At 44.1% G+C, this 11,475-nt stretch overlaps 2 protein-coding genes and 1 non-coding gene across 10 annotated transcripts in view; 2 read left to right on the top strand and 1 right to left on the bottom strand.

Annotated features, from left to right (window-relative positions):
• The first annotated feature begins 223 nt into the window (after positions 1–223).
• Positions 224–4,956, top strand: LOC101770969 (achilleol B synthase-like). The gene is made up of 9 exons (XM_022826155.1): positions 224–421; positions 700–885; positions 1,016–1,105; positions 2,228–2,394; positions 2,943–3,086; positions 3,169–3,346; positions 4,166–4,240; positions 4,372–4,456; positions 4,717–4,956. The coding sequence occupies exons 1-8, from the start codon at positions 224–226 to the stop codon at positions 4,453–4,455; spliced, it is 1,122 nt and encodes a 373-aa protein (XP_022681890.1). The 3' UTR covers position 4,456; positions 4,717–4,956.
• A 1,576-nt stretch (positions 4,957–6,532) lies between these two features.
• TRNAH-GUG lies at positions 6,533–6,604 on the bottom strand. The gene has a single exon. It is a non-coding gene; the product is annotated as a tRNA-His (tRNA).
• A 3,944-nt stretch (positions 6,605–10,548) lies between these two features.
• LOC101782555 (alpha-1,3-mannosyl-glycoprotein 2-beta-N-acetylglucosaminyltransferase) overlaps positions 10,549–11,475 on the top strand; it is a 6,572-nt gene continuing 5,645 nt past the window's right edge. For 4 of the 8 annotated variants that reach the window (XM_012845655.2, XM_022826008.1, XM_004966282.2 and 1 more), the window contains exons 1-2: positions 10,549–10,686; positions 10,791–10,914. The gene's annotated coding sequence lies outside the window, so the exon portion shown is untranslated. Of the gene's footprint in view, positions 10,687–10,769; positions 10,915–11,475 lie in introns of all 8 variants that reach the window. The other 4 variants (XM_022826010.1, XM_004966281.2, XM_022826009.1 and 1 more) reach the window with 1 other exon arrangement.

Below are 11,475 nucleotides of genomic sequence, written 5' to 3'. Positions count from 1 at the left end.
ATGAATTGAATTAGCAGCTTAGCAACAACCTTGGGTGTGCATTGCATGCGGTCAAGCTTGTTGGTGGCAGTTGGGAAGCTGCAGCTAGCTAGCTGCTCACTCCGAGATCCATGCAGTTATCATCTCGAGCATGCATGCATATGTATATAAGCAGGGCCTCACTCCACACAGCTAGGTAGGTGCAGTGGATCGATCGACCGAGGATAAGTCGCATTCATTCGCCATGTGGAAGCTCAAGGTGAGCGAAGGTGGCGGGCCGTGGCTGCGGTCGGCGAACGGCTTCCTCGGCAGGCACGTCTGGGAGTTCGACCCCGACGCCGGCACGCCGGAGGAGCGCGCCGAGGTCGACAGGCTGCGCGAGGACTTCACCCGCCACCGCTTCCAACGCAAGGAGTCACAGGACCTCCTCCTGCGAATGCAGGTTCTTTTTTTTTCCTCAAAAACAAATGGAAAAAAAGACGATGCCAAAGCGACGACAAGCTTTGCGAAAATACTTGCTTCTGCTAGTAAAAAAAAAGTTCACTAAATAAAACCTGAACTAGTCCACTGAATCTTTCGGCTGCTTGCATTTAGAGTTCAGACCTGAACTAGCTCTAGCTTACATGTCTATTTGACACTGTTTCTTGCTGACTTGATTTCCCCACCTTGTTCATCATCCATCGTAAAAACCCTCATCATTGTATCATCTATTGCTTGCAGTATGCAAAGCTAAACCGATTTCCAGAAAATAAACCGCCTGTGAAGCTTGAAAAGGGTGCGGAGGTTACAGAAGAAAATCTGTTGACTTCACTGAGGCGAGCTCTGAATCAATATTCTGCTCCACAAGCACATGATGGGCACTGGCCTGGCGATTACAGTGGAATTCTGTTCATCATGCCAATATTTGTAAGCATTTCCAACTCCATTTTCTTCCCAGATATGTAATGAGCAAGCGTTTTAATTAGTGTCGTCGTGCTATCGGAATATGTGTTCCCAGAAGTTCATTTAATTTTCCAACTCATGTTTCTGTTTGCAGGTATTCGCTTTGCATGTTACTGGGTCCCTTAATACCGTGATATCATCAGAACATCGACGTGAGATATTGCGCTACATTTACAACCACCAGGCAAGGAACACTTCCATATATTCTCTCACTCAAATAAATGAATAAAAGATGTGGATTTTTGCTATCGTTAAAAAAAAAACAGAATTCACATAGCACTACAATACCTGCAGAATGAAGATGGCGGTTGGGGCACACAAGTTTTGGGGCCAAGCAGCATGTTTGGATCATGCTTGAACTATGCTACCTTGAGGCTTCTCGGTGAGGAGCCAGATGGCAAGAATGGTGCATTGGCCAAAGGGTGTTCTTGGATTTTATCCCACGGAAGTGCAACTGCGGTACCACAATAGGGAAAGATATGGCTCTCAGTAAGGGGAAAACAAGATATTTTTTTATTACCTTAATATACAAAAGAGAAAACCACGAACTATTACAAAAATAAGAATCTTACTGCACACTTCAGCTGCTTTTCTTTTGCTTTGATTGTAACAGTATTTTCACATATCTAAAAGTCAGTACTAGAAACTAACCCAAGTTTTTTATTTTTTAAAAAAAATAATCACAATTAAATTGTTGTCTACATTGAGAATAATGTAAGGTAACCTTTTCAATCACAGATAATTGGTGCTTATGAGTGGTCAGGAAATAATCCAGTAATTCCTGAATTGTGGTTGGTTCCATATTTTCTTCCAATTCATCCAGGTAACTTCCATTTAGATAGAAACCTTTGTTTTTTTTAAAAAAAAAGGATGTTCGTGAGATAAAATGACTCTCACACTATGATACTGAATATTTATTATCAATAGTTTTTTTTATAACTATTCCATTATTATTTTTATAGCTTACAGTTCATTTGTAAATAGACTGAAATGAATCCACAAAGATTGCTACAAACAGTTTTAATCTGCAAATTCAACCCCGCTTTATTTGAAAAAAATAAATCGAGTAGAACAATAATATGTGAAGCAAGAATAGCTGAGGTCACTGGGTTAAAAAAGATGGTTTATAGGTAAAACACTCTTAAGAAATTAAAAATATTACAAACCTAGTAAATGCTATCTAAAATACGAGATAAAGAAGGTCCCAGATAATAAATCTGCTTCATCCGAATTCTCCCCTTTCACCTTTTTATCAATTCACTGCCCTTTTGGTTTTATTTTCTTAAGCAAACTTTGTCTTTCATAGGACGATTTTGGTGCTTTTGCCGCTTGGTCTATATGGCCATGGCATATCTCTATGGAAAGAAATTTGTTGGGCCCATCACTGAAACTATACTGGCATTACGAGAAGAGCTCTATAGCATACCTTATGACACTGTTGACTGGGACAAGGCTCGTCATTCTTGTGCTAAGGTTTGGTATTACTGTCCAAGTTCTAAATTTTTTTGTGTTCACTGTACCATAGTTAAGATATCCATGGCCTCAGATCACGTTGGCCGATATAAAAACTCTATTCACAGGTTATTCCCTCAACCTTAATAGTGGTCAGTGCTGCTAGTTATGTTTATGTATGGATTCAGATGCCAGTTGCTCTGATTGTAAGAGTAAGCCAGCGTGGGTTATAATAGGACAAATCAAAATTGTATACATGAAGCACTAAAAAGTATAGATTAGCCACATGTCGCATGATTGCACAATGGAATACTACACTGAAAGTTTCAGAACAATGATCATAATCAAGTTACTGTATTTTTTAAAGACAGAAAAACTACAATTCTAGCAAGTATTAGGTACACTTTTATTGGTTAGGACATTTGACTTGTTCCAAAAGAACACTAAAAACTATTCATTTTACACAAGACACACAAAATATCTTGTAAAACTGAAACAGGCTTTTTTGTAATAGCTTTACCTCCCAATTAATTAAGAGAACTAATAAATGGTGTGTAACGAATTGGTAGATCTGTTGAATGCACATCTTCAGTGCTCGAAGCTCTGGTGCTGTTCAAAGAGCTATATCCACCATACCATGCCAAACAGATAGAAAAATGTATTAAGGATGGTGCTATGTTTATTGAGAATAAGCAATGGAAGGATGGTTCATGGTAAGTGAAATTTCATCATTGCAAATTATCTTTTACTTCAAGGTTATGCTATTAGCAATAACATTACTTATTTATCTGGCAGGTACGCCACTTGGAGTGTATGTTTCACTTATGGAACCATGTTTGCAGTAAAAGGATTAGTTGCTGCTGGAAGAACGTATGATACTTGTTCTCCCATGAGAAAAGCATGCAGCTTTCTGTTGTCAAAGCAACAAATTACAGGTGGATGGGGAGAAAGCTATCTTTCAAGTGAAACAGGGGTAAAATTTCTCTTATCTACCAAGATTCTGTTCATTTTTGTTTGGAAAAAGGTAATAAAGTTCATCTTGTTCATATGTAGAATTGTTGAGACAGAGATATAATACCGCTATTAAACATCTATGGATCCTATGGTCCTATTATATTTTGCTTAAATTAAGACTTCATCAGCTGTCTTGTCACCATGTGCTTGCATATTTGCTGGAAGTCACTAGCAACACATGCCTAACTCTATCTTATACACATTTTTCCAACTAGAGCAATGCTCTTCTGTTATCTAATATATCGACCCACTGTTCACATATACATTTTCCCTCGAACACGTAGGAGAACTGCACTTCATTATATTAATTAATAGGAAAGGCACCTTCCATTTTATATCATTGACCACTAATTCTATTATAGCACACTAGTAAATATTACATACTATGATATATAAATTTTTAAATGGTTTTGATGGAAAACCTACTGGTATCCTTCTTGTGTTGAAATTAGATCTTGTTTAAATTTGTTTTCATATTAGCAGTCCATGTTGAATGTTATCCTGCAACCAAACCACAGCAATAGCATATATTGGTTAAAAAAAAGGAAGTGCATATGGTTCATCTCAAAAAGGAAGTGCAATGTTAAAAGGAAGGCATCTAACTTGGAGATAATAAATAACAATATATCACAAATCGAACTTCAGACCTAGCAAGTTCTCTTCAGAAATGCATACAACCCTTTTAGGGGCACAAATGTAGGAAAATTTCTCCCTTCCAATAAGGCCCTAGCAACTGATATGAATGTTTAACTCGGATTTCATGAACAATTTTGGACAGAATTATGCTGATGGAGGTACTCCTCATGCAGTGAACACTGCTTGGGCAATGTTAGCTTTGATTTATGCTGGGCAGGTTTGTTCATTTTTCCTTGGAAGGCATACTAATGTGCCTTTTCTATGAAACAATTTTCATAACTGCATGATATATTTCGGGTCAATCGTATTATATGATGCATTGGTTTTCTATATTGATATTCTGTACAGGTTGAGCGAGATCCGATACCACTATATCATGCTGCTAGAGAATTGATCAACATGCAGCTAGACACAGGCGAGTTTCCGCAATAAAGTAAGTTTTAAGTTTATTTATCCTGAAAGAATGTTTCTATTTTGTTTTGACAGATTTGTACTAAAAGTTGAGGTGCTAGCCGTACAATCAGTGAAAATGTATATGATGATTAATAGAGCATTCTAAATTGGAAATTATCATTGGTTTCTAGTGCAAGCAAGATGTTTATTGTGTCATCTAGAGTGATACAAAATGTTACCTGACAAATCTAGCACTTAAAACTCAACCAACCATCATGCTTTTCCATTTTTTTATGCTAGGAACATATTGGATCCTTTAACTCCTCTCTCTACTACAACTATGCCAATTATCGCAACTTATTCCCGATTTGGGCTCTTGGAGAATTTCGCCGCCGGCTTCTTGCAAACAAGAGATAATGTCAGTGCACATTATTACCATCGTCATATCACGCTCAAGATGTGGTTGTAAAGAAATAAGAAAAACATCCTTCCTGAGGACTTTTGTTTTTCCCTGAAAATAAGAATCACTCTGTTCAGACATGGACTCTGAATCTGCTTGACACTTTGAAAACAATTTAGCTGTCAGGTAGAGTGTGAATGGACTGTTTTGCTCTGTGACATATTAATTAGAATTTAAATAAATAATGACTGCTGGTGGGGCCCAGGTGTCATGTGGCTGGTGTTACTTGAGATAGAAAGGTTGATTGCAACAGCAGCGTGCTATGCCAATGTGTTGCATGCCCCCAAATATTGAGGGTCAAAACAGCCCTGTCATGCTGTTTGATGCCTTATCTGACACATAAAGGAACACGAATCATGTTGTTTTTTTCGATTATCCAATGGCATACAAGAAAATTCCACCAAATTTATTTGCTGAAATTTCTCAGACTGTAGCTAAATTATCTAAGCAAATGACACTGAAGAGCAATGGTCAAGTACTCAGCTATTCACCCACAACATTTATATAATACAATTTCTTTCCTCTATTAATTTTAGAAATTATTTTCAACGTATGAGAACAAAAGTATGTGCAAGCAATGAGCACCAATAAAAATCAAATATATGTATTGCGAGGGTCTTGCTTGGACCGGCACGTCACGAAGACGTACCGGTGTGCCATAGACCGGGCTTGGATCTAGTAAAAGACTTGGCTACCATACCGACATGGCACGACGTGCCTAGCGTGCCTAGAAGTCTAACCACGATGTGGCACAAGGCACGAGAAGGCTGGGCCATGCCACGGCCCAGGTCCCACCTCTACTCAGGCTACCCTGTCACGCGATACAACATATGCAATGACTGTGCATGCATGATCCAAGGCTAAAGCTAGAGCTAATAAAAAAGAGTAGAAAAAGCCAAAGTCGCAACTGAATTCCCTGACAATAACTCATGTTCCTCCTTGTTGCCAGCAGGAGATGGCATGACTTTCCAACATCCTACTAAATCGGGATGCAGCAACTATTATACCTTCAAAAGACCCTGCCATCTGCCAAGTGCCAACCGAGATGACCCGAAGCTACAGCGATGAATAAAAAACCATTAACCTGAACAATCGTCTCCATCAGGAACACGATTTACACATCGATCGGCTGAGTTGAGTTACCACACGAGTTGATCGAGACTTGCTGGAGAGATTAAGCTCATACACATGGCCAAGGGGTTCAGATGATATCCATTGTAAAGAACACGAACAAATGGCAGGATCTTGCTAGTCAAAAGGAAGCGCGCCGAATCGAGCCTGCCGAATCAACCTAAGCAGAAGCACCATGAAATGAAATGGCTGAGCAAGAGCATTAACAATGCAGACTCACACAACCGCGGACGCTATCACTCTCCACGACAATCGAAGAGCTGGCATGAAAAGGGAGCCGAAATCAATTCCACAGGAGCGATTTTGCCTACAGATCGCAACAAATAGCAGACGGACGGAGATGGTAGGAAATGCCGTCGCGCGGCATCCTCAGGGTCGGCGACGCAGATGCAGGAGAATCAAGGTGGCGTTGCAGTGCCGGAGACATCACCGGCGGCGGCGGTTTCATGTAGGGAACCAAAGTAGTCGGCCCAAGCCCATTCATGGAAACCCCAAAGAAAAAAAAAACATCGGAAAAAATTCAAGTGTGGCTGCTGGGATTCGAGCCCAGGTCTCCACGGCCACAACGTGGAATTCTCACCACTAAACTACAGCCACTTTGGTGGCATTCTTTCTATGATGTGCTTTCATCACGTTTCTGAGTTGAACACCTGCATACAGAGTCTCAGGCTACATTGCTACTCTGGATGCTGCGGTGGAGTGGAGGAGGACAAGAAATCAGCCAGCAATTCGACCCTCAGGGTTAAAACACGAAGTACTGCCGTTTCGTAGTTGTAGTCAGTAATCACTGCTTTTACATTTTTCCCTGAAACAAAGTCACTGTGGCTAAGCAAGTCGCCGGCCGTCTCGAGCTGGTCCATCCGGACAGAGAACGCAAGTTGCAGCTTGCAGAGCATCAGAAGAAGCTCGTAGCAGAGATGAAGCGTGCCGGCAGCAGCACCACTTGAGTTGCAGGGCTTGTCAGAGGCCGCGCCGGCCGGCGGCAGGACCACGGGCTCGGACTCCGATCCGGTGGCGCCGCCGCCAGCGCGCACTTCTCCTTCCACTCCTCGATCGTGATGTGCTGCTGCCGGCACACCAGGCTGCAGAACGCGGTGTCGCCCCTTCAAACCAGACGGACAGCTCGATTAGTTAGCTTCTCCTTGTCCTTGCACGAGACCGAAGCCGAGAGCCGTGCACGCGGAGATCTCTGTGTTACCTGTACATGAAGGTGTCGCGGCCGGGGCCGAGGCGGCGGTTGCAGAGCCCGCGGGCGCAGTCGGCCGGGGCGGCGTCCTTGGGCAGCAAGCCGACGAGCGTCTAGCGAGCGCGAGCCCCTCAACAGCTGAACGCTCGCCGATGGCTTCGGGTACTCCAGGCGGAGGCCAGGATTGCTGGTTGCGCCGACGATGTCAGCTGGATTGGCTGAAGTTCTACGCCAATGAACGCCACCGAGGTGCGAGGGGCACGACGGCTTCACGCGGACATCCTGCTATTGCGCGCCGCGGCATCTTGCGGCGATGTTCGTACGGCATCGGCGTGGCCGGTGGTGATGAGGAACGTCCGACGAGCGTCGACGGCGTCCACAGCCGGGCCGGCGTCGTTGGCCAGCAAGCCGATGGCTTGGGAGCCTCTTTGCGGAGTCCAAGACTGCGTGGTTGCGCTGACGGTGTCAGCCGGATGGACGGCGGGCGGCGGCGGCGGCGAGTGGCAGCCCGCCAAAGGGGCGGCGAGTGGCTAGCGCCTGAACTTGAACACTTAGTGGATGTAAATCAAAGCACCTTCATTAAGAAGAGATCCATCCATGACGGTTTCAAATTTGTAGAGCAAGCTGCTAGATCATTACACAAGAAGAAAAAAACCTCGCTGCTCAAGTTGGATATCTCAAAGGCATTTGACACGGTTTGTTGGCCGTTCATGCTGCAGGTCCTGCAAGCCCTAGGTTTTGGGGGAAAATTTCAAGATTAGGTATCTATACTAGTATCAACAGCCACAACAAGGGTATTAGTCAACGGAGTGTCAGGAGGTGTTATTCGCAATATGAGGGGGCTACGGCATGGGGACCCCTGTCCCCCATGATCTTCATCCTTCTGATGGAGATGCTGCACCGTCTGTTCAAAAGAGCAGTCCAGCAAGGTGTTTTGGCTGCACCGGCCGATCATGGCATACAGCACCAATGTTCTTTATATGCAGATGACGTGATCCTTTTTGCTTCACCGACAATTCAGGACATGGTCACGGTTAAGGAAATTTTACTCTTCTTTGGAAATGCGTCTGGCCTGCACACCAATTTTCAGAAAAGCTTGGTGGCGCCCATAGCTTACTCTCGACAGCAGATTGAAGCAATCACTGAATTTTGCCAGCCAGGGTTTCTGAATTTCCTATTCAATATTTGGGGCTACCATTGATAGTTGGCAGATTAAGGAAGGCACACTTCCAACCGTTGATCGACCGAGTAACAACTAGTATGCCCACATGGAAGGCGCCATTGATGAACAAAGCCGGACGACTGACAACAATTAGGGTGGTCATGACTTCAATACCTATTCACACACTCATTTCATTGAAATTGCCAGAATGGGTCCTAGAGGAGATTGACAAAAGGTGCCGCGGTTTCCTATGGATCGGCAAAGAAAAAGCCTTAGGTGCTCACTTGTACAGTTGCCTGGCCAACAGTTTGCAGGCCTACTGACTATGGCGCCTTGGGTCTATTGGACCTCAGGCTGGCGTCCTTCACCCTCCGTCTACGATGGCTATGGCTAAAGAAGACTAACGTGAACCGACCTTGGAAGAACCTGCAATTGGAGTTTGCCTGAGACACTGTTCTTCAGCACATGTTCCAGGCTTCCATTCAGATACAGCTTGGGGACGGCAATCTAGCGCTCTTTTGGCAGGATGCTTGGCAAGGACAATCTTCACCCTCTATTCTGGCACCAGATCTCTGTAACTTGATCGCGTCGTAGGTGAAAAGAACAAGGACGGTCGCATAGGCGTTGCACCAGAAGCAATGGATTCTAGACTTTCCCGGATGCGCTACAGTGCCTGCTTTTACACAATATGTTCTTCTCTGGCACAAACTAGCCAATGTTCATCTAATCCAGGGAGTTGAAGACCGAGTCTTGTGGAGATGGGACGCCTCTGGAGTCTATTCTGCTCGTTCAGCCTACCGCGCCTTCTTTTGTGGAGCCACAAAGTTCGCTGCCGCTAAGCTGATTTGGAAATCATGGGCACCAATGAAAGTGAAATTTTTCATCTGGTTGGCAGTTAAGGAGCGGTTGTGGACGGCTGATAGAAGACATCGACATGGGTTACAGGGAAACGCGGAGTGTACATTCTGTGAACAGGAGCTAGAAACGGCAATGCACTTGCTAGCTGCTTGCCCTTACATAAAGGAGGTTTGGCACATCGTCTCGACAGTGCTACACATACAGAATACCACCTCACTGTCTGAAACCTCCTTAACGGACTACTGGGTGCATAAGCGGCGAGCCATGAGCAGATCACTAAGAAAAGGGATGGACTCCTTGTTTATGTTGATCTCCTGAACAATTTGGAAACAGCGCAACGACAGAAACTTTGATAGAGCCCCAAAAAGAAATCCTCTGCAACTAACTGAGCTAATCCGAGAACAAGCTGCTGATTGGTGCGCGGTAGGAGCCAAACACTTAGCAATGTTCCAATGGCCGCGACAACAGCAGGACGACGCTGAAGCAACGGTACCCTAGTGATTTCTTACCCTGACTTTTGTGTTTAAACGGATGTAAATAAGTTGCCATGTAAGCTCAAACTACATTTCAAAACCGTGTGCGTGAGCCCGGTAGGCCCGCGTTGTAACAATTCTACTCATTCTTCTTAATACAAAGGTACGTAGCTCTCCTGCGTATTCTCGAAAAAAAATTTACCGTCCACCCCCGGAGTGCCTGAAAGCTGTCGGATCGGAAATCGGCGGGCAAGATTGCCGCGGGTAATAACAAACGGAGACGCCTTTCTTCTTCCTCGCGCTCTCCAACGCTCGCCGCTCCCCTCGGCAGCTCCGCTGGTCGGGGGACGCAGGTAGCAGCCGCGAGCCCGCGACAAGTGAGAACTGGCGACGGATTGGAGGCCGCGCCCCCGAACGCCAAGCCAATAGCTAGCGTGCCTCCTGTTCAGGCTGATTGTAGCCGAAGTAACGGAGTTCCTGGTTATTATGTTTCTCCATCTACTGTTATACCATATAATACAAACTCTATACCTCCCCCAAATTCAGATTTCCAAATTCAAATTTTTCATATGGTTCAACACCATGTACGCAACGGAACTATGCACCACATCAAACGCCGCACGACAGCCAAATGATCCTGTTTATGATTTTATGCTTGAAAAACATACGAGGGATTTAGCTATTATGTTTCAAAAGACTTTTGGCTTAGAGGTTAAAGATAAAATTTTAGTGTGTCAAAAACCTTATCCGAGAGTTTTTTTATACTATACGATATCTTCATAATTTCAAGGTGCCTGAACCACATGGAGCACATTAGCCAACTTAATGCAGGGTATTCATGGTAATATTGATAATTTAAAAATCAGAATGTTGCCTTTGTCGTTATCTGGCGCCGCTTCCGCTCCTTTCCCGTCGCTCCTTCTCCGCAGAGCAGAGTGCGCCGCCCGTGCCGCTCCTTCTCAGCGCGAGCAGCTTCTCGCCGGCGACCACACCTCACGCGGTGAGCCCGTGCTCCTTCCCCATCTCCCTCCCTCTCTTCCTCGTCCACATACACAGCAATTTCTCTCCTAACCCAAACCCTAGACTCGATCTGTTCTTTTTCAGAGGCTGTAGACAGATCTGAGGGAAGGGAAGCACAGGGACGGGAGGAGGAGGAGGAGGAGGAGCTCGGCCGCCATCCGTTTTACTCACGGGAAGATCGACGTGCACCACCAATACTCCTGCCTTGGTGAGTCCTGCCTCTCTTCCTCCCCATGTGAGATATCTTCCTCTTTCTCCGATGTCTCTGAAATCCTCTCGTTTGATCTAGTTCTGTGTCGATCGATTTCTTGAATCAAAGTATTGTGGATGATGTGGTTCATAACTCGAGATGGATCTGTGGATTGTATGCTCTTTACAGTTAATTGTGATTTTTTTGCTCTGTTCCTGAATACAGTGTGCTGTTAATCTCTTCTTGTCTTTGCCCTGAATCAGATTCCTAATCAGATTGTTCCTGAATAGAGGTCAAGTTTCCATATGAAAACATCTTGGAATAGCTAACATTACTATGACTTGTCAAATAAATCTGTAGGTCTACTAGAATCAGAATAATAGGATGGGTTAATCCAAATAGCTAGAATAATGTTCTTTTTTTAACATAATGTTGCAGAGATGGTTTCCTTTATTTTTCAGACCAAGTTGAGATTGTTTCCTTTATTTTTTTGTGCACGAGAGAAGTGACGAAAATTAATTAAACATCGTAAACCACGCACAAATGATGTTTATGTCAAAAATTAGCAGCAGCATTATC

This window comes from Setaria italica, chromosome IV (assembly GCF_000263155.2).
Source record: "Setaria italica strain Yugu1 chromosome IV, Setaria_italica_v2.0, whole genome shotgun sequence".
Lineage (NCBI taxonomy): Eukaryota > Viridiplantae > Streptophyta > Magnoliopsida > Poales > Poaceae > Setaria > Setaria italica.
This window is presented reverse-complemented; position numbering and strand designations above follow the sequence as displayed.

Excerpts from the sequence above, each read along its gene's own strand:
- LOC101770969 (XM_022826155.1), top strand. The coding sequence starts at position 224 with ATGTGGAAGCTCAAGGTGAGCGAAGGTGGCGGGCCGTGGCTGCGGTCG. Across the intron at positions 422-699 it reads ACCTCCTCCTGCGAATGCAG|TATGCAAAGCTAAACCGATT; the intron begins GTTCTTTTTTTT and ends TATTGCTTGCAG. Across the intron at positions 1,106-2,227 it reads GCTACATTTACAACCACCAG|GACGATTTTGGTGCTTTTGC; the intron begins GCAAGGAACACT and ends TGTCTTTCATAG.